The 23,392-nt window shown below is 45.0% G+C and overlaps 1 protein-coding gene across 1 annotated transcript in view; it reads left to right on the plus strand.

Moving 5' to 3' along the window:
- Positions 1-23,392, plus strand: part of rheb (Ras homolog, mTORC1 binding) — a 149,739-nt gene that overhangs the window by 67,506 nt on the left and 58,841 nt on the right. Inside the window, exon 2 of the mRNA XM_068015097.1 lies at positions 5,813-5,884. Within this exon, the coding sequence (XP_067871198.1) occupies positions 5,813-5,884 (72 nt within the window). The remainder of the gene's footprint in view (positions 1-5,812; positions 5,885-23,392) is intronic.

Genomic DNA, 23,392 nt, shown 5'->3' on the forward strand with positions numbered 1-23,392 from the left:
CTATTGGAGTTGTTTACAAAGAAGTGACATGTCTAGATTTATGGTGGTCAGGAGTTAGTCTGAAAGATCCCAGTGACCACTGCATGTGTCCAGTGACACCCGTCTACATGTACCTGGGCACCAGACCAAAGAACCATTTGGAACAATCCATTTCTTATCCTTTTTCTTCAAGAATTAACAAGTATTTGACTGAAATATTTTGTTTTTTTTTGTAAAGTTGCTCTCTGCAGAGAATGCCTTTTTATTTTTCATTTTTACCAGTGTGTGTGTGTGCTGGGTTATTTAGAAGGAATATATATTTACTTTGATATTTCAACCTGTGTGTTAATAAGCTTTGCATCTCTATTGAATGATTCTTGTTTTATAATAAATTAATAATTTTGTTATTAAAGAAACATGGTTGGTAGAAGTTTATTCTGAAACTAAAATAGATAAAATGGGATCTTTTCAGAAGCAGTTTATTCAGGAGATGTCGAGACAAGTCTTGCAGAAGCTTCTCAGGAGAAAGTCTGCATCAGTTTCTCCAGTTCTCAGGTTTTCTCAGGTGGAGCAGAATGATAAAGTATATAATTGGCTGTATCAGTAACTGGGTAAAACATTTAAAAACATTTTTTTATTAATCTTTCATGGGATGTGGGCGTCACTGGCTAGGTCAGCATGTGTTGCCCATCCTTAACTGCCCTTGAACTGAGTGGCTTGCAAGGGCATTTCAGAGGGCAGTTAAGAGTTGACCACATTGCTGTGGGTCTGGAGACACATGTAGGCCAAACCAGGTGAGGACAGCAGATTTCCTTCCCTAAAGGACATTAGTGAACCACTAATGGGTTTTTACAACAATCGACAATGGTTTCATGGTCACCAGTAGCTTTTAATTCCATATTTATTAATTGAATTCAAATTTCACCATGGAGAAGTGGAACTAGAGAAAGACAGTGCACTCCTCCATCCTTGGTCCTAACAGTAGTGAGGGATATGCCAGGTCTGAGGTTACAAATTGTGGTTGAATGCAGTGCTGCTGCTGCTAATGGCCCACAGTGCTTCATGGATGCCCAGTTTTGTGCTGCTCTGTCCATTCTGAGTATATCATTTTTAGTACAGTGGTAGTGCCCCACAACATGATGGAGGATGTGCTCAGTGTGAAGATGGGACTTTTGGGCTGGAATTTCAAAGCCCGCTGAGCTCGGGAAGGGCTGCAAGCACAATTTGAGTATTGTGTTTCCAAGGTCGGCACTGGGTCCCACCACCTCCAGAACGCAGTGCTATTTTTAAAGTGCCGCTGGCTGGGAGAGAACGGGTCAGGCGCACGTGTCCTATTAAGCGCCTGTTGGGCTCATTAAAGGGCTCATGAATAAGCTTGTCAGTGTCAGTGAACAATTTTAAGGCTGTAAACGGGGAAGACGCCATGTGGAGAGTGCGACAGGGTTGTGAAGTTGTGAGCAGCATGGAGGGCCATGTGGGCCGTAGGAAGGGCTGATTAAAATTAAAGCAGAGGCAGCAAATAAAGCCCAGCTGCTTCAGATGTGCCTGTGTGGCTATTGATACATCTGGAAGACTTATTTTTCTCAGTGGTGAGTGGCAGGAATCCGGAGAGGGTCATGAGCCTGCTGGCATCACTGGGGCACATGGGGTTTACAGGGGAAGGCCTGGTGAATGCACAAAGCTTAGCCGAGGGTGTTCAGATGGAAACTGTTATGACCAAGGTGGGAGGAGTGCACTGTTTCTAGTTCCACTTGTCACAGCATATATTGAAATTTTCTCCCAGTTACCGATACGGTCAATCATAGACTCTTTTTTTCTTTTCTGGGATAAAAATAACACCGATCAGGTTTCTTTAATTAACAACAAAATTATCAGTTTATTATAAAACCAGTCTTAACCAGTAATGAAGCAAAGCATAAACACACAGATCGAAATATAAAAGTTCCCTTTTTACCGTAGCCCCTCACTCTCACACACAGACACGTTAACTGAAAAAATAGAGATTTGCTCTGTAGAGCTCTATTATAAACAAAAACAAAAAAGAATGCGTTGGCCAAAATGCTACTAAATTCTTGAAGAAAAAAGAGAAGATATGAAAAGATGTCAGATGTCCTTTTTGAGTTTGGCGTCCCAAATATGTGTAGACGACTGTCACTGGAATCTTGTCAGGCGATGTTGAAGATCAGTTTGGGCAGTCTTTCCAGGAAAATGCAGCAGCAGGGGTTTTGGGCAGTTTCTTACACTTGCTTCTCAGCTTCTCAAGATGGAAAACTGGTAGGCATTTCAAAGATCTGGAACAGACTGAGTTGAATGTTGCTCCTTTGGTAAGTTTTCTCCAGCTGTCTTTTGTGTCACAGGAAACAAGCCTCTTGACCCCTATAAATCTTTTTTTAAATTCATTTCTTGGGATGTGGATTTTGCTGACCAGGCCAGCATTTATTGCCCATCCCTAATTGCTCATGAGAAGGTGTTAGTGAGCTGCCGCCTTGAACCGTTGCAGTTCATGTGGGGTAGGTACACCCACAGTGCTATTAGGAAGGGAGTTCCAGGAATTTGACCCAGCGACAGTGAAGGAACAGCGATTTTGTTCCAAGTCAGGATGGCGTGTGACTTGGAGGGGAACTTGGTGTTCCCATGCATCTGCTGCCCTTGTCCTTCTAGTTGGTAGAGGTCGTGACCTGTCACTCCTTTGTAAACATCTTTCTCCAAGTCAAAAAAAAAAATCCCCTGTTGGGTAATTATTTGAAGACGAGTCCTTCTAGTAAGGGCTTGTTTTTAGCATCCCTTGAATCTTCCAGTAACTGTTTGTTTTCAAGCTCAGTCCAAAAGACCTTCTGATGACCTCTTTAAAATCAAAGTTCCAGCATCTATGTGATTCTTTTTCAGTTGAACACAAATCCTCACAATTTAATAAAAAAAAATGGGAGCACTCGTAACAGAACAGACTGCTCTGACATTGGACAGAACAGGCAGGATGCACTTCAGATGCAACCATGTGGACAGGAGGACGCCAAAGGTACACAGAGAGGGGGGGCTGCAAGGGGAGGAAGGCGCTACCCTGCACATTGGGTCTACTGCCCAAGTGTCAGCTACCTGGAAGTGACAAAGTGCCAGTGCCTGTCTAGGCAGATGGTCTTGGACCTGTGTGCTCTGATCCACAATGACCTGTGGCCGCTCAGCCCCCATGGCAGTCCTCTACCTGCAGCCATTAAGTTCTCAGTCACCCTAAACGTCTATGCATCTGTGTCCTTCCAGGGATCAACTGTGGACCTAGGCATCTCTCACAGTTGACAGGTTATCATGAAATAAGGGCAGGTTAGGGATGCCATATTCAGGAGGGTGGGGGGCTACATCCACTTTAAGATAAGATGGGCCTCTGGAGGCACAAAGGGTATTGGGTTTTGCCTCCATTGCTAGATTACCCCAGGTGCAGGGCATCATTGATTGCACCCACGTGACCATCAAGAGACACAGTGACTGGCCATTGAGATCCATCAACAGGAAGAGCTTCCACTTCCTCAACGTCCAACAGAACAAGAGCTTTCTCTATGTGTGCGTTCGCTTTCCTGGCAGCTGCCATGACTCCTTCATCCTCCGTGAGTGTAAGCTGCCTCAGCACTTCACTCTATCCTCCCCAAAGCATGAATGGATCCAAGAGGACAAGGGAAATCCTTTGAAGAGATGGCTACTGATCCCTCTTTAGGAACCATAAAAAGAGGCACAGAGGCGTAACAACCAATGCCACTTGCTCAGCAGCCTAACCATTGAGCAGGTCATTGGACTTGTGATTCCATCGCCTGGTTTGGTTGGGTGGTGCCCTCCAATACCCTCCTGGCAGGGTCTCGGTCTTTATGGTGGTCTACTGCGCTCTCCATGACATAGCCCTCCAGCGAGGTGTGGTCCTTGAGGACAGTGAGGCCCTGGAAGGAAACAGCTCATCGGGGGAGGAGGAAGAAGGGTGGAGGGAGATAACACTGAACAGAGAGATGCCGCTGCTGCATGATGAGGTGGCCGCCTCCTGCCACCATCTGGGCAGAAGACCTCCCTCGGGCTCCAGCATTAGATCCAGATGGGCATCAATGAAGTGAGGGTCTGCCCTGCTCCTCGTGTCAGGCTTCTAGCTCCCTTGTGACATCTCGCTTTCCTGTGCTGTGGAAGGTTGATCACTTCCTCAGGGCAACAAGCAGCCTTAGTGATGGCTGCCATTGGAGTTTGTCTACATGAGCCCCACACTTGAGCTGACCCACTGCCATTTTCAATCCCACTGGCTCTTAAGTGGGCAGGAAGCTCCACACTAGTGAAGGGCTTACCCTTTGAAAATTGCAGTCTGAATCAGTTTCCCACAGGAGGCGGGTTTCTGCCTCAAAGCCAGACCTGGTTCCTGTTTCCCAACTCAATGAAAATCCAGCCCTTTGCCTCCTGAAGAACTGTACGGTGGTCACTCCTACCTGTACTGTATTGGACAGATGCATGTGCGACAGATAGATTGGTGAGGACGAAGCCAATTATGCTTTCCCTCTTGTTGGCTCTCTCTCCACCTGCTGCAGGCCCAGTCTGGCAGCTGTGTCCTTCAGAACTCTGCCAGCTCAGTCAGTAGTGGTGCTACCGAGCTACTATTGCCGATGGACATTGAAGTCGTTGAACAAGAATACATTCTGTGCCCTTGCAATCCTTAGTGCTTCATCCAAGTTCAACATGGAAGAGTACTGCTTCATCAGCTGAAGGAGGTTGGTAGGTGGTAATTAGCAGGAGGTTTCCTTAGCTGTGTTTGACCTGATGCCATGAGACTTCATGGGGTACGGATTCAATGTTGAGGACTCCCAGGGCCATTTCCTCCTGACTGTAAACAACTGCGTGCTGCCTCTGGTGGGTCTGTCCTGCTGGTGGGATAGGACATGCCCAGGGATGATGATGGAGGAGTTTGGGACATTGGTTTTAAGATATGATTCCATGAGTATGACTATCAGGCTGTTGCTTGACCAGTCTCTGAGACAGCTCTCCCAATTTTGGCATGAGTTCCCAGATGTCAGTGAGGAGGACTTTGCAGGGTCGACTGGGCAGGTTGTGCCTTTGTCATTTCTGATGCCGAGGTCACTGCCAGGTGGTCCGTCTGGTTTTATTCTTCTTTGACCTTTCTGTAGCGGTTTGATACAACTGAGTGGCTTGCAAGGCCATTTTAGAGTATAGATAATAGTCAGCCTCATTGCTGTGGATCTGGAGTCAAACGTAGGCCAGACTGGGCAAAGAAGATAGCTTTCCTTCCCTAAAGGACATGAGTGAACTAGGTAGGTTTTTACAACAAACCAGTCGTTTCATGATTGTTGTTTTATTCCCGATTTGTTAATTAATTGAATTTAAATTCTCCCACCGGTGCCTTGGTGGGATTTGAACTCGTCTCTGGAACATTTGACTGGGCCTCTGGATTACTCGTCCAGTAATATTACCACTATGCTGTACTGTATCGATAGAAAATTCTCTTTTTTTTAGAAAAGTAACTGTATTCTTTTAAAATCTATTTATTGGTCTTAAAGAGTTCATTAGTCTCTATTAATATGAGCAGTTAGAAATGGCAAAAGTGTACTTGAAGCAAATGCAAGATAGAATTGTGACATGATTACATTTAATAGTCTGTTACCAGACTGAAGTGGTTTAATGATCTGAGACAGCATTTAGAATATAATTCAAATGACATGCTGATGTGCATGACGTAGGGGCAGAGAGCTAAATATGATTTATAAAAAGTGAGATAATTGGAAGTAAATACTTGCATTATTTCACATAGTCTTTCAGGAAAAGATGACTTGGTATTCATGTTTATCTGTTTCTCCTTTAGGGAAATCCTCATTGACCATTCAGTTTGTTGAAGGGCAGTTTGTGGACTCCTATGACCCAACAATAGAAAACAGTAAGTAATCTGTTTCAGTATTGTTCATAAAGTTTCACGCTATGCTAAACACATTTGACATAATTTCGGGACTACATTCTTGAACAGTAAAAATGTGTGCAGTCAGTTTTTCCTCTTGCATCTGTTCTAATCTCCTGAGTAATCCAGAGTTTGCCAGCACAGACACGATGGGCCGAGTGGCCTCTTTCTATGCCGTAAACTTTCTATGATTCTATCCCTTATGTAAATAGACGAACAGTAATTGCTTCTTGCATGGTTCAGCTGTTGATACCAGCTTCCAAAATAATATTTTAAAAGCAATGTGCATCTTCAAGTGGAAACCTCCTTAACAACTACGATGGGCTGGGCTTGTGGAATTTTGATGCAATAGTTTTTGTAGTCTCTAAATCCTCCCCAAGGGTTATCAGAATTCCAAACTCTGCTCTTGTGTCAGCATTTTCTGATATCCCGGTAGTTTTTCACCGTATTATCAGGCAATTAACTTGCAGCACTTTTACACTTGCGCATATTTAGGTTGGATTGCAGAAGACTATCATCTGTGAGCTGGTTCCATATGTTTGCATTATTAAATCTAGCCCCCTCGTCCCAGTGCTGGAAAGCTAGGACTGTGATTCTGTTGTTTGGGATTAGAGATGTAGATTTAGTAATGTAATTACATGGAGCAAGCTCATGACCAACCATCTTCCAAATTCTGATCAAAATGGGCAGCAGTACAAAAGCAGTTTTAAAGATATTTTAATGTGTGGTAGTTGGGGTCTGGTGGCATAGCATATTACTGGTCTGAGGTTGAGCCACGCGTTGTGTTTGTTTGAATCCCAGCCTCTGGTGATGTTCACACTCAAGCTTATGCCAAACATCAAGTTGAGTGCATTTTTGCATAAACTGAACAGTACTTACAAACAGGATTGTTTGTTGTAGTTATACAACCAATTAGACGACTATTTTTGTTGACCCACTTACAAATGGGATAAGGTAAGTGCACTGTTTATGGTACTGGATTTGTAATCCAGAGACCCAAACTAATCCAAAATAATCGTGAATTCAAATCCCATCATGGCAATTTGAGAATTTGAATCCAATTTTAAAAAAGAAAATCTGGAAATAAAAAGTTGCTATTGGTAAAAATGACCGGAAGCTGTTCGATTGTCGTAAAAGCTCGACTGTTCACTAGTGCCTGGACATTTGCTGACCTTATCCAGTCTGGCTCACATATAACTCCAGTCCCACATCAGCTTGGTTGACTCTTACAACCAAACAGGCCACTTCAGAAGGTAGTATCAGCCATATAAACACTGTGGCTACATGAGCAGGTCAAGATTGTGCATTCTGCAGTGAGTAACTCATCTCCTGACTCCCCAAAGCTTGCCCACCATCTATGAAGTATAAGTGAGGAGTGTGATGGAATACTCTCCACTTGCCTGGATGAGTACAGCTCCAACAACACTCAAGGTGCTTGACGCCATCCAGGACAAAGCAGCCTGCTTGATCTGCGCCTCATCCACCACCTTCAACATTCACTCCTTCCACCACCATTGCACAGTAGCTGCAGCGTGTACGAGATGCACTCTTGCAACTCACCAAGCCTCCTTCGACAGCACCTTCGAAACCCACGACCTCAACCACCTAGAAGAGCAAGGGCAGCAGAGGTATGGGAACACCACCATCTGCAAGTTCCCCTCCAAGCCACACACCATCCTGACTTGGAAATATATCGCCGTTCCTTCACTGTTGCTCAGTCAAAAACCTGGTACTCCCTTACAACACCCCAAAGACTGCTGCAGTTAAGAAGGTGACTCATTGTCACCTTTTCAAGGGCATTTAGGGATGGGCAACAAATGCTGGCACAGCCAGCGACATGGAAGAATGTAAAAAAAATCAAAACCACTACACCACCATCACCACCTCAGGCCCTCAAGGAATGGGCAATAAATGCCAGCGGTGGCCACATGGATACAATTTTTTTTAAAAAACACACTAGGTGTTGTGGTCATTATGCTGAACTAGTAAGCCAAAGGTTGAATTCTTATCCCACCATGCCAAGCTTGGAATGTAATGCACCTCAACTAGACTGAGACCAATGTCCTTGTGGGGAGGTTTATTAGTTGTGTTCGGGATGGCTTAAACTGAATGGGAGGGACGTGGCAGCAGCATATAAAAGTTGAAAAGAGGAGTCAGGTGCATAAAGAGCAAAGAACAGTACAGCACAGCAACAGGCCATTCGGCCCTCCAAGCCTGCGTCGATCTTGATGCTTGCCTAAACTAAAACCTTCTGCACTTCCAGGGACCGTATCCCTCTATTCCCATCCTATTCATGTATTTGTCAAGATGTCTCTTAAACGTCGCTATCGTACCTGCTTCCACCACCTCCCCCAGCAGCAAGTTCCAGGCACTCACCACCCTCTGTGTAAAGAACTTGCCTCGCACATCCCCTCTAAACTTTGCCCCTCTCACCTTAAACCTATGTCCCCTAGTAATTGACTCTTCCACCCTGGGAAAAAGCTTCTGACTATCCACTCTGTTCCTGCCGCTCATAACTTTGTAAACCTCTATCATGTTGCCCCTCCACCTCCGTCGTTCCAGTGAAAACAATCCGAGTTTATCCAACCTCTCCTCATAGCTAATGCCCTCCAGACCAGGCAACATCCTAGTAAACCTCTTCTGTACTCTCTCCAAAGCCTCCACGTCCTTCTGGTAGTGTGGCGACCAGAATTGCACGCAGTATTCTAAGTGTAGCCTAACTAAAGTTCTGTCCAGCTGCAGCATGACTTGCCAAATTTTATACTCTATGCCCCGACCGATGAAGGCAAGTATGCCGTATGCCTTCTTGACTACCTTATCCACCTGCATTGCCACTTTCAGTGACCTGTGGACCTGCACGCCCAGATCTCTCTGCCTGTCAATACTCCTAAGGGTTCTGCCATTTACTGTATACTTCCCACCTGCATTAGACCTTCCAAAATGCATTACTTCACATATGTCCGGATTAAACTCCATCTGCCATTTCTGCGCCCAAGTCTCCTGCTGTGTCCTCTGACAATCCTCATCACTATCCGCAACTCCACCAACCTTTGTGTCGTCCGCAAACTTACTAATCAAACCAGCTACATTTTCCTCCAAATCATTTATATATACTACAAACAGCAAAGGTCCCAGCACTGATCCCTGCGGAACACCACTACTCACCGCCCTCCATTCAGAAAATCACCCTTCCACTGCTACGCTCTGTCTTCTATAACTGAGCCAGTTCTGTATCCATCTTGACAGCTCTGATCCCGTGTGACTTCACCTTTTGGACCAGTCTGCTATGAGGGACCTTGTCAAAGGCTTTACTGAAGTCCATATAGATAACATCCACTGCCCTTCCTTCATCAATCATCTTTGTCACTTCCTCAAAAAACTCAATCAAATTAGTGAGACACGACCTCCCCTTCACAAAACCATGCTGCCTCTCGCTAATAAGTTTGTTTGTTTCCAAATGGGAGTAAATCCTGTCCCGAAGAATCCTCTCTAATAATTTCCCTACCACTGATGTAAGGTTCACCGGCCTATAATTTCCTGGATTATCCTTGCTACCCTTCTTAAACAAAGGAACAACATTGCCTATTCTCCAGTCCTCTGGGACCTCGCCTGTAGCCAATGAGGATGCAAAGATATCTGTCAAGGCCCCAGCAATTTCTTCCCTTGCCTCCCTTAGTATTCTGGGGTAGATCCCATCAGGCCCTGGGGACTTATCTACCTTAATGCTTTGCAATCTACCTGAGAGTATTTGAGAAGGAAGTAGTACCATATTAGAAAGGAGCAGACTAAGAAGGTGTGTGGTGAATAAGGTTGTGAGAATATGATATAGTGGCAATAACAAACTTAGTTTATAAATGGTGAGGACTGGGCGCTTAATATTTTTTGTTATTCGTTCGGGGGATGTGGGCATTGCTGGCTAGGCCAGCATTTATTGCCCATCCCTAATTGCCCTTGAGAAGGTGGTGAGTTGCCTTCTTGAACTGCTGCAGTCCTTGGGGTGTAGGTACACCAACAGTGCTGTTAGGTAGGCGTTCCAGGATTTTGACCCAACGACAGTGAAGAAATGGCAATATAGTTCCAAGTCGGAATGGTGTGTGACTTGGAGGGGAACTTACAGGTGATAGTATTCCCATGCATTTGCTGCTCTTGTCCTTCTAGGTTGTAGAGGTTGGGGGTTTGGGAGGTGCTGTTGAAAGAGCCTTGATGAGTTGCAGTGCACCTTGTAGATGGTACACACTGCTGCCACTGTGATTCAGTGGTGGAGCGAGTGAATGTTGAAGTTGATGGATGGGGTGCCAGTCAAGCGGGCTGCTTTGTCCTGGATGGTGTCGAGCTTCTTGAGTGTTGTTGGAGCTGCACCCATCCAGGCAAGTGAAGAGTATTCCATCACATTCCTGACTTATGCCTTGTAGATGGTGGACAGGCATTGGGGAGTCAGAAGGTGAGTTACTTGCCGCAGAATTCACAGCCTCTGACCTGCTCCTGTAGCCACAGCATTTCTGTGGCTGGTCCAGCTCAATTTCTGGTCAGTAGTAACTCCCCGGATGTTAATAGTCAAGGGGAGATGGTTATATCCTCTCTTGGTTGAGATGGTCGTTGCCAGGTACTTGTGTGCTACGAATGTTACTTGCCACTTATCAGCCCAAGCCTGGATGTTATCCAGGTCTTGCTGCATGTGGACACGGACTGCTTCAGTATCTGAAGAGTCATGAATGGTGTTGAACATTGTGCAGTCATCAGCAAATTTCCCCACCCCTGACCTTATGATGGAGGAAAGGTCACTGATGAAGCAGCTGAAGATGGTTGGGCCTAGGACTCTACCCTGCTGAACTCCTGCAGTGATGTCCTGGGACTGAGTTGATTGATCTCCAGAAATCACAGCCATCTTCCTTTGTGCCACAGGGGTGATAGATGAGTGGAACTTGGTGCGAGTTAAGACACGTGCAGCAGAGTTTTGAATAACTTTGTTTATGGAGGGTAGAATGTAGGAGACCAGCCAGAAGTGTGTTGGAATGGTCAAGTCTAGAAGTAACAAAGGCGTGACTGAGGATTTCAGCAGCAGATGAGTTGAGACAGGGGCGACGTCGGGTGATGTAACGGAGGTGGAAATAGGTGGCCTTAGTGGTATGAATATGAGGTCGGAATCTCGTTTCAGTTAATGTGACACCACGGTTGCGAACAGACTCGTTTAATCTCAGACTGTTGCAAGGGAGCAGAATTTGGAGCGGGGACTGAAAATAATGGCTTCAGTCTTCCCAATATTTAATTGGAGGAAATATTTGCTCGCCCAGTACTGAAGTCGGATAGGCAGTCTGATAATATAGCAACAGTGGAGGAAGCGAGAGACTAATTCTGTGCCTTTGGATGATGTTGCCGAAGGGCAGCATGTAGATGAGAAATTGGAGGGGGCCAAGGAAAGATCAGATAGAAAGGATAGAAAAGTGAAAATTAGTGCTTGGTCATAAACACCAAAAAAGACATGTCCTGTTCCACCATTCAGTGAGATCATGGCTGATCTGTGACCTAACTCCATATGCCCGTCATTGCCCCATGCCCCCAATACCTTTGGTTAACAGAACCAAAGATATAGATTTAACAATTGACCTAGCATTAATTGCCATTTGCAAGAGATTCAAACCTTTACGAGATCAGGTATCATTCTGGTAACTTTACGCTGTGCTTACTCCAAAGCTTAAGGTATGGTGCCCAGAACTGAACGCAGTACTTTAGGGGTTGTCTAACCAGAGCTTTGCAAAGGTGCATCAGGGCTGCTAATCCCTTGTATTCTCGATGTAAAAGCCAGCATTCCATTAGCCTTTTTGGTTTTTTTTGTACTTGTGCATGGCATTTTAATCTAGGTACATGGACTCTCTGGACCTCCACTACTAACTTTTCACTGTTTAGAAAGTACTTTGGTCAGTGCTTTTAGGTCCAAAGGGTAGGCGGTGGCGGAGTGGTACTATCACTGGACTAGTAACCCAGAGACCCAGGGTATTCCTCTGGGGACATGGGTTCGAATCCCATCACAGCAGAAGGTGGAATTTGAACTTAATAAAAATCTGGAATTAAAACTGGTCTAATGATGGCCATGAAACCATTGTTGATTGTTGTAAAAACTCATCTGGTTCACTAGTGTCCTTTAGGGAAGGAAATCTGCTGTCCTTACCTGGTCTGGCCTACATGTGACTCCAGACCCACAGCAATGTGGTTAACTCTTATATGACCTCTGAAATGGCCTAGCAAGCCACTCAGTTGTATCTAACCGCTACAAAGTCTATTTAAAAAAAAAGGAATTAAACCGGTTGGACCACCTGGCATCGACCTAGGCACCGGAAACGACTACGGCAAACCCAGCCCCGTCGACCCTGCAAAGTCCTCCTTACTAACATTTGGGGGCTTGTGCCAAAGTTGTGAGAGCTGTCCCACAGACTAGTCAAGCAACAGCCTGACATAGTTGTACTCGCGGAATCATACCTAACAGACAATGTCCCAGACACTGCCATCACCATCCCCAGGTACGTCCTGTCCCACTGGCAGGACAGACCCAGCAGAGGTGGTGGCATTGTATACAGTAGGGAGGGAGTTGCCTTGGGAGTCCTCAACATCGACTCCGGACCTCATGAAGTCTCATGGCATCAGGTCAAATATGGGTAAGGTAACCTCCTACTGATTACCACCTACCGCCCTCCCTCAGCTGATGACTCAGTACTCCTCCATGTTGAACACCACTTGGAGGAAGCACTGAGGGTGGCAAGGGCACAAAATGTACTCTGGGTGGGGGACTTCAATGTCCATCACCATGAGTGGCTCGGTAGCACCACTACTGACCGAGCTGGCCGAGTCCTAAAGGACATAGCTGCTAGACTGGGTCTGCGGCAGGTGGTGGGGGAACCAACACGAGGGAACAACCTACTCGACCTCGTCCTCACCAATCTGCCTGCCGCAGATGCATCTGTCCATGACAGTATTGGTAGGAGTGACCACCGCACAGTCCTTGTGGAGACGAAGTCCTGCCTTCACATTGAGGATACCGTCCATCATGATGTGTGGCACTATCACCGTGCTGAATGGGATAGATTTCAAACGGATCTAGCAATGCAAAACTGGGCATCCATGAGGCGCTGTGGGCCATCAGCAGCAGCAGAATTGTACTCAACCACAATCTGTAACCTCATGGCCTGGCATATCCGCCACTCTACCATTACCATCAAGCCAGGAGACCAACCCTGGTTCAATGAAGAGTGCAGGAGGGCATGCCAGGAGCAGCACCAGGCATACCTCAAAATGAGGTGTCAACCTGGTGAAGCTACAACCCAGGACTACTTGCATGCCAAACTGCATAAGCAGCATGCGATAGACAGAACTAAGCGATCTCATAACCAACGGATCAGATCTAAGCTCTGCAGTCCTGCCACATCCAGCCGTGAATGGTGGTGGACAATTAAACAACTAACTGGAGGAGGTGGCTCCACAGATATCCCCATCCTCAATGATGGAGGAGCCCAGCACATCAGTGCGAAAGATAAGGCTGTAGCATTTGCAACAATCTTCAGCCAGAAGTACCGAGTTGATGATCCATCTCGGCCTCCTCCTGAAGTCCCCAGCATCACAGATGCCAAACTTCAGCCAATTCGATTCACTCCGCGTGATATCAAAAAACGACTGAAGGCACTGGATACTGCAAAAGCTATGGGCCCTGACAACATTCCGGCAATAGTACTGAAGACCTGTGCTCCAGAACTTGCCGCGCCCCTAGGCAAGCTGTTCCAGTACAGCTACAACACTGGCATCTACCCTGCAATGTGGAAAATTGCCCAGGTATGTCCTGTACACAAAAAGCAGGACAAATCCAACCCGGCCAACTACCGCCTTATTAGCCTACTCTCAATCATCAGTAAAGTGATGGAAGGTGTCATCAACAGTGCCATCAAGCGGCACGTGCTTAGCAACAACCTGCTCAGTGATGCTCAGTTTGGGTTCCGCCAGGGCCACTCAGCTTCTGACCTCATTACAGCCTTGGTTCAAACATGGACAAAAGAGCTGAACTCCAGAGGTGAGAGTGACTGCCCTTGACATCAAGGCAGCATTTGACCGAGTATGGCATCAAGGAGCCCTAGCAAAACTGAGGTCAATGGGAATCAGGGCGAAACCCCTCCGCTGGCTGGAGTCATACCTAGCACAAAGGAAGATGGTTGTGGTTGAGCTCATCTGAGCTCCAGGACATCGCTGCAGGAGTACCTCAGGGTAGTGTCCTGGGCCCAACCATCTTCAGCTGCTTCATCAATGACCTTCCTTCAATCATAAGGTCAGAAGTCGGGATGTTCGCTGATGATTGCACAATGTTCAGCACCATTCGCGACTCCTCAGATACTGAAGCAGTCTGTGTAGAAATGCAGCAAGACCTGGACAATATCCAGGCTTGGGCTGATAAGTGGCAAGTTACATTCGCACCACACAAGTGCCAGGCAATGACCATCTCCAACAAGAGAGAATCTAACCATCTCCCCTTGACATTCAATGGCATTACCATCGCTGAATCCCCCACTATCAACATCCTAGGGGCTACCATTGACCGTAAACTGAACTGGAGTAGCCATATAAATACCGTGGCTACAAGAGCAGGTCAGAGGTTAGGAATCCTGAGACGAGTAACTCACCTCCTGACTCCCCAAAGCCTGTCCACCATCTACAAGGCACAAGTCATGAGTGTGATGGAATACTCTCCACTTGCCTGGATGGGTGCAGCTCCAACAACACTCGAAGCTCGACACCATCCAGGACAAAGCAGCCCGCTTGATTGGCACCCCATCTACAAACATTCACTCCCTCCAGCACCGACGCATAGTGGCAGCAGTGTGTACCATCTACAAGATGCACTGCAGCAATGCACCAAGGCTCCTTAGACAGCACCTTCCAAACCCACGACCTCTAACAACTAGAAGGACAAGGGCAGCAAATACATGGGAACACCACCATCTGCAAGTTCCCCTCCAAGTCACACACCATCCTGACTTGGAACTATATCGCGTTCCTTCACTGTCGCTGGGTCAAAATCCTGGAACTCCCTTCCTAACAGCACTGTGGGTGTACCTACCCCAAATGGACTGCAGCGGTTCAAGAAGGCAGCTCACCACCACCTTCTCAAGGGCAATTAGGGATGGGCAATAAATGCTGGCCTGGCCAGCGATGCCCACATCCCGTGAATGCATAAAAAAAAACTTGCCTGTATTGAAATTAATTTTTCCCATTCACTTCATCTAACAATATCTCTGATTTTATGCTTCTATCTACACTGCTAGCAATGCCGTCTAGCTTTGAGGCATTGGCAAACTTGCATATGTGGCTTTCTATTCACTCATCTAACCTTGCCCGTCTAAAAGCGAAGACCAAAGTACGGAAAGTCCTCATCAGGGAACTCCTCTTTGCTGACTATGCTGCATTAACAGCTCACACTGAAGAGTGTCTGCAGAGACTCATCGACAGGTTTGCGGCTGCCTGTAATGAATTTGGCCTAACCATCAGCCTCAAGAAAGCAAACATCATGGGACAGGATGTCAGAAATGCCCCATCCATCAATATCGGCAACCACGCTCTGGAAGTGGTTCAAGAGTTCACCTACCTAGGCTCAACTATCACCAGTAACCTGTCTCTCGATGCAGAATTAAACAAGCGCATGGGAAAGGCTTCCTTTGCTATGTCCAGACTGGCCAAGAGAGTGTGGGAAAATGGCGCACTGACACAGAACACAAAAGTCCAAGTGTATCAAGCCTGTGTCCTCAGTACCTTGCTCTACGGCAGCGAGGCCTGGACAACGTACGTCAGCCAAGAGCAACGTCTCAATTCATTTCATCTTCGCTGCCTCCGGAGAATCCTTGGCATCAGGTGGCGGGACTGTATCTCCAATACAGAAGTCCTCGAGGCGGCCAACATCCCCAGCATATACACCCTACTAAGCCAGCGGCGCCTGAGATGGCTTGGCCATGTGAGCTGCATGGAAGATGGCAGGATCCCCAAGGACACATTGTACAGCGAGTTCGTCACTGGTACCAGACCCACCGGCCGTCCATGGCTTCACTTTAAAGATGTCTGCAAACGCGACATGAAGTCCTGTGACATTGATCACCAGTCGTGGGAGTCAGTGCCAGTGATCGTGAGAGCTGGCGGGCAGCCATAAAGGCGGGGCTAAAGCTTGGCGAGTCGAAGAGACTTAGCAGTTGGCAGGAAAAAAGACAGAAGCGCAAGGAGAGAGCCAACTGTGTAACAGCCGCAACAACCAATTTTATCTGCAGCACCTGTGGAAATGTCTGTCACTCTAGAATTGGCCTTTATAGCCACTCCAGGCGCTGCTTCACAAACCACTGACCACCTCCAGGCGCTTACCCATTGTCTCCCGAGACGAGGAGGCCAAAGAAGAATTTTGGTGACTCCTTGTCTCTGAAACAATATTAATTTCCTTGGGATGTGCAGCATGTTGACCTCTACCTTTACAGTAAATACTGATGGAAAGTAATTATTCAACATGTCTGACATTTCCTTATTTTCATTTATAATACCATTTTCTGTTTTTAAAGGGCCCACATTGTACCTGACCACCTTGTTCTGAATATTGTTTTGTTTTCTGAGTTTTGTTCGTTGATTTTGATATCCCTTGCAAATTTCTTTTCAAAATCTCTTTTATATGTCTTACTACCTGTTTTATCACCCTTTGCTGTTCCTTTTTTCTCATGTTCACCAGGATCTGTGCTATTTTTGTATGAGTTTTCTTTTAGTTTTATGTTGGCCCTTACTCGTTAGTTGTCTCTGGCTGTGTTTTTAGCAGGTAGAGCTCTTGCCTCTTCGGGGTTCTGTATCACAAATTATATTTTGAACACCTCCCACTGATCATCTTTCATTTGACCTAAAATAAAACAATAGTGCAACTATCTTTTGAGCCCTATGATGAGTAAATTTTAGATTCTCATTCGTGATAATTATTCAGTGAACCCTGCTTGGCACCTGTGGATGGCAAAAGCAGGTTTAGACTGTGTTGTAAAGCCTGCTGTGGTCGAGAAGCCTCTTGACACTCTAAAGCCTGGTTACCTGACCCAAACCTGACTACATGTGTCGGGGTCAGGACGGGACTATATTCTGTGCCCAGCATTCAGGCTTGGGCCGGGTTTGGGTTGGCTGTGGTCGGGTTGGGCCCAGGTTTTACTTTTATACCTGAGCCAGGCTTTAATACTCTCTATTCAGGTTCATTTTGTGATTGGTGGCCAATTGGAACATGTCCAGTGCATGTATAGCTGCACTGCAGCAAGAGATTAGCCTTCAAGAGAGGACGGAGTGAAAATAAATTTGCCAGTTTGACCATTAATCTTCCCTGTGAGCAATTGGTATATCGCTCACCAATCAAAGAATGGAAGACAAAGCTAGTTTAATTTGCCATTTGAAGCTTGATAACAATGGTTGGTAAAATAACTGAGAAGACATTTGATGCCTTCATGCAGTTCTAAAGATTGACCTTGTATGTTTTGTAGGCACTTTGAGGCTGGCATTCATAATTACTTTGGCTGGGGAAGGGAAAAGAGAAGCATAACTAGTAACAGTACAGCATTACGGCGTGAGGGCGGCACAGTGGCGCAGTGGTTAGCACCACAGCCTCACAGCTCCAGGGACCCGGGTTCGATTCTGGGTACTGCCTGTGTGGAGTTTGCAAGTTCTCCCTGTGTCTGCGTGGGTTTCCTCCGGGTGCTCCGGTTTCCTCCCACATGCCAAAGACTTGCAGGTTGATAGGTTAATTGGCCATTATAAATTGCCCCTAGTATAGGTAGGTGGTAGGGAAATATATGTGGGGATGTGGTAGGAATATGGGATTAGTGTAGGATTAGTATAAATGGGTGGTTGATGGTCGGCACAGACTCGGTGGGCTGAAGGGCCTGTTTCAATGCTGTATCTCTAACAAAAAAAAAATTAGTTTTTCTTAAAATGTAGTACTGTAATGTTCCTGGAGTTAATTGGACTATCTCAAGATGAAACAATGAAAACCTGGAAAATGATGTAACAGTGCACCAGCATAATCATGTGCTTTTTGGAAACCTTTTAGTCCTTGTTACTGACAGCATACTGTCGTGGCTTCATGAAGTATGTTTCAGAACTAGATCTATACTCAGTGCATTCTTGGTAAGTTGCAGCTTTCTAGTTCGGTCTGATTCATTTTAGAGAGGGGGAAGCTATGATAAATTGCCATTTCAGTTCACTCACAGAGCTTGATTCACTGAACAAAAATTAAGTCTGGTGTTGATTTGTAACCTAGCAACCATCCACCAGGAAATAAATCTCAACCAAGCAGTCAACCCAAGAGTGATGGTAAGGATCATGCCACTTCATCTCCTTTTGAAGTATACTGACTTTATTTTCTAGCTGTTTACAGCAGTAACATAATGACTGAGTTTAAAAGTAGCAGGTCACTTACTTTGTTAAAATCTTTCATTTTTTTCCCCCTGTTACAACAGGACTGCTTGCACTTGGAAAAAGTATCTGTGATTAAATTTTATCCAGTGCACCTTGCTGTCCATTGCACAACAATTAAGGACAAATAAAACAAAAATGGCAACACTCAACCCACCAGATATAAGGCCAATGTCTGGTCCCACTATTTCTTACTGGTTTGCTCTATGTATAGATGTTAGTCATCCTATAGGGCTGATGATCTTGCCTGAAGAGGAGATCCTATTGGGTGAATAGTAGGCTAAATACCCAGATACAACAGCCCCTTTTTAGAAGTATCTCAGGGGTGCAAGGAGTTGATAATTTATACAGTCATTCAGGCTAAGAATATGATTCAAGTTCTGCAATACCACATCTGCCATGCCAGACTAGTCACAGATGAAAAGTGAATGGGTCACATAAATGCAGTTTTAAAAAAAAATCCTGCATTGTTTGATTCTAAAATTGGTAGGAGCCAGAGCTTAAATTAAGTCCCCATAAAACCCTTTTATGCAATAGGAAGATGCAGTTAGGCTGCATTTTCTTGCTTTAGTTTCTCCTGCTGACAAAACTTGCCATGTATGATCAGGCAGTTTTACAAGTAAGATTGAGGAATTGAATGCACGGAGTGCCTTTTCAAATTTCACAACAAAGAGAAAAAGGCAGCACCGAGCATTCAGTGGAATGCAAAACCTCCAGCTGGCTGCAAGTTGTGTGGCAGAGTCTGGCACAGTAGAAAGTGGTATTGTAGGATTTGCATCACATTCTCGGCCTGAATAGAAACACGACGAGCATAATACCATTTCTGTGATAGCACTTAACCTAGCAACCATCCAGAAGGAAGCTCAGTAACATGGGATGCAAAGTCATCAACCAATGCAATTCATCAATTTACTTTCTTGGAAATACAGGCTTTGTTATTGTTTGAAGTTAAATATGTTTAAATTTCATGTGAATATTCCGTTAGTGCATACCAAATGGATCCAAGCATTAGATAGTGTTTGGCAAAATATCAATGTTCTGTCAAGTGAAGGGGAGGGGGAGAGAACAAAAGGGAAGGTGTTGGATAGGGCAGGAGAGATTAAATAACAAAGCTATCGTGTGACAAAGGCAAAGAGCGCATTAATGCTTGTGGTGAAAGACAAGGCATTAGTCCAGAGAGAGTGTTAATAACAGACTACTGAGCAGCTCTGACTACATGAAAAGCAGGCACATAGTTAAAAAATAAAAGGCCAGTCACGCTCTGAATTTATTGAACTCAATGTTCAGTCCGCAAGGCTGTAGAGTGTCTAATCGAAAGATCAGGTGCTGCTCCTTGAGCTTGCGTTCATGCTCACTGGAACACTGGAGCAGGCCAAAGACAGCAACATTGGCATGAGACCGGGGATAGTGTTAAAATGGCAAGCAGTTGGAAGCTCGGTGTCATGCTTTTGGACTGAGTGGAGGTGTTCCGCAAAGCAGTCACCCAATCTGTGTTTGGTCTCCCCCATGTAGAGGGGACCGCATTATGAGCAGTGAGTACAGTATACTAAGTTGAAAGAAGTACAAGTAAATTTCTGCTTCACCTGAAAGGAGTGTTTGGGGCCGCTGCTCATTAGTCTGCTATTAATAGACTATCAAACAACTTCCTCTTTGTTCTCTCCCCCACCCCCGCCCCCTTGACCTCCTTAAAACCTTATTCTTTTCTAACCTTTGCCAGTTCTGATGAAAGGTCACAGACCTGAAATGTTAACTTTGCTTCTTTCTTCATAGGTGCTGCCAGACCTGCTGAGTATTTCCAGCATTTTTTGTTTTTATTTCAGATTTCCAGCATCTACAGTATTTTGCTTCAATTTTCTGGCTTCTGTGTCTCCATTTGTCTGTGGTTCTTCCCCCTCTCTGCCTCGGAATTAAAATATTATTTCCCTTAGGGCTTGCTCGTGGCCAGTCAATGTAAATCTACCCTGGCTATCTGTGGTGTTTTCCCACTAGTTCAACTGCTACAGATTGCAAAACTCGTCACTGTGGTGTTGCTGCCAGAAACTCCCAGTACCAACCTGACTTGTCACCCAGTAACTTCTAATATTGATTACTGGTTCTCTGGGTTCTACTTGATGTTTGCATGAGAGAAACATCCAACTGAGTTTTTTCCTGCAATTGTAACATCATAGAATCTATGCTCATCAAACTGATACACACGAAAGGTAGTTCGGCCCATCATTCCTCTGCTGGCTCTTTGAAAGAGCTATCCACATAGTACCACTCCCCTGCACTTTCGCTACAGCCTGCATATCTTAATCCAAGTACTTATACAATTCCCTTTTGAAAGTTACTGAATTGACTTCCACCACCTTTTCAGAAAAAAAAATTCACAATGCAAGTGAGAACCAAGCTGAATATAGAAAGTTCAGAGAAGTGAAAAAGGAAGTAAGAGGGGCAAAGAGAGAATGTGAAGAGACCAACAGCTAACATAAGAGAGAATCCAAAAGTCTTCTGTAGGCACGTAAATAGTAAAAGGGTAGTATGAGAAAGAGTAGGGCCAATTGGGAACCAAAAGGAGACCTTCGCATGGGGGCAGAGGTCATGGCTGAAGTACTAAATGACTAATTTGGGGAAGTAAGGGTGGAAACTGGAGATAGCCAAACTCTTCCAATCTTCCTTGAATATAGTGGTGGTGTCAGAGGACTGGAGAATTAACAGTTCTTCTTCGAACTGGAGGAAGATATACAGTGGTGTTCCCTGGAGATGCAAGGACCACTGCTTTTCTTGATATCTGACTTGGGTGTACAGGGCACAATTTCAAAACTTATAGTTGACACAAAACTTGAAAGTATAGTGAACTGTGAGGAGGATAATGATTAACTTCTAGAGGGCACAAACAAGGCTGCTGGAATGGGCGGACACATGGCAGATCAAATTTAATGCAGAGAAGTGCGAAGCAATAGATTTTGGTGGGAAGAATGAAGAGAGGCAATACAAAATAAACAGTACATTTCTAAAGCGGGTGCAAGAGCAGAGAGACCTGGGGGTATATGTACATAAATCGTTGAAGGTGGCAGGGCTGGTTGAGAAAGTGGTTTAAAAGGCAGGCAGGGTCCTGGGCTTTATAAATAGAGGTATTGAGTGCAAAAACAAGGAAGTTGATGAAACATCAGCAAAATACTATGGATGTGGAAATCTGAATCTTTATGAAACATTTGTTCAGCATCAACTGGACGAACGGGTAGAGAAAAGATTTAGAATAATGGTGCGAAAATAAAAGTTAATTACTGTGAATGCTGGAAATCTGAAATTAAAACAAAGTGCTGGAAATATTCAGGTCTGGCAGCATCTGTGAAGAAAGAGAGTTGATGACTTTTCATCAGAACGGGCACAGGTTAGAAATGTAATAGATTTTGAGCAAGTGAAAGTGGGGGTGGGGTGGGGGAGGAAGAAGAGAAAAAAGGAAGGTCCGTGATAGGGCAGAGGGTGGGAGAGAATTAAATAACAAAGGTGTCATAAAACAAAAGGCAAAGGGAGTGGTAATAGTTGTGATAAAAGACAAAGTATTTGTCCAGAGACTGAGTGTTAAAGCTAGAATAATGAGCAGCTCTGTCTGAAAGCAAAAACATGAAAAACAAGTTTAAGACTGGCACATTTCCCCATTTTGATTGTAGGTTTTTTTTTAACCATGTTAGAATTCTTGGAGGAAGTAACAAGCAAGGTGGATAAAGTGGAACCAGTAGATGTGGTGTACTTAGATTTACAAAAGGCATTTGATAAGGTGCTACATCAAAGGCACAAGATAAGAACACCTGATAACATATTAGCTAACTAGTCCTTTATCCATGCTAACAGGAATCGGAGTATGGATAAATAGGTCATTTTTGAGTTGGTAGGCTGTAACTAGTGGAGTGCCATAGGGATCAGTGCTGGGGCCTCAATTATTTACAATCTATATCAATAACCTGGAAGAAGGGACCGAATGTATGGTAGCTAAATTTGCCGATGACACCAAGAAAGGAAGGAAAGTAAGTTGTCAAGAGGATGTAAAGTGTCTGCAGAAAGATATAGATAGGTTAAGTGAGTGAACAAAAATTTGGCAGATGGAATATAACGTAGGAAAATGTGAACTTGTCCACTTTGGCAGGAAGAATAGAAAATCTGTGTACTGTTCAAATGGAAAGAGATTGCAGAACTTGGTACAGAGGAATCTGGGTGTCTTGGTAAATCAAGTGCAAAAGATTAGTATGAAGGTACAAGAAGTGATTAGGAATGGAATATTGGTGTTTATTGCAAGGGGGATCGAGTATGAAAGTAGGGAATAAAATAAAAGCAAAATACTGTAGATGCTGGAAATCTGAAATAAAAACTAGAAATGCTGGAAACACTCAGCAGGTCTGGCAGCATCTGTGGAGAAAAAAGCAGAGTTAACGTTTCAGGTCAGTGACTCTTCAGAAAGTAGGGAAGTTTTATTGCAGCTGTACAGGACCTTGGTGAGACCGCATCTGGAGCACTGTGTACAGTTTGGGCCTCCTTATTTGAAAACTGATATAGTTGTGTTAGAAGCAGTTCAGAGAAGGTTCATTTGACTAATTCTGGGGATGAAGGGCTTATCTTATGAAGAAAGGTTGCACAGGTTGGGCCTATATACGTTGGAGTTTAGAAGAGAGGTGATCTTATTGAAACATAAAATTCTGAGGAGACTTGATAGAGTGGATACTGGGAGGATGTTTCCTCTTGTGGGGAAGACTCGAACCAGGGGACACAGTTTAAGAATAAGAGGTCTCCCTTTTAAGACTGAGATGCAGAGAATTTCATTTTCTCAAAAGGTCGTTAGTCTGTGGAATTCTCTTCCCCCAAAAAGTCGTGGAGGCTGGGTCATTGAATTTATTCAAGGCCGAATAAGATAGATCTTTGATAGACAAAGAGTCAAGGGTTATGGGGGGCAGACAGGAAAGTGGAGTTGAGACCACAACCAGATCAGCCACGATCTTATCGAATGGCGGAGCAGGCTTGAAGGGTCAAATGGCCTACTCCTGCTCCTACGTTCTGATGAAAGGTCAC

Source organism: Heterodontus francisci, chromosome 2 (genome assembly GCF_036365525.1).
Source record: "Heterodontus francisci isolate sHetFra1 chromosome 2, sHetFra1.hap1, whole genome shotgun sequence".
Lineage (NCBI taxonomy): Eukaryota > Metazoa > Chordata > Chondrichthyes > Heterodontiformes > Heterodontidae > Heterodontus > Heterodontus francisci.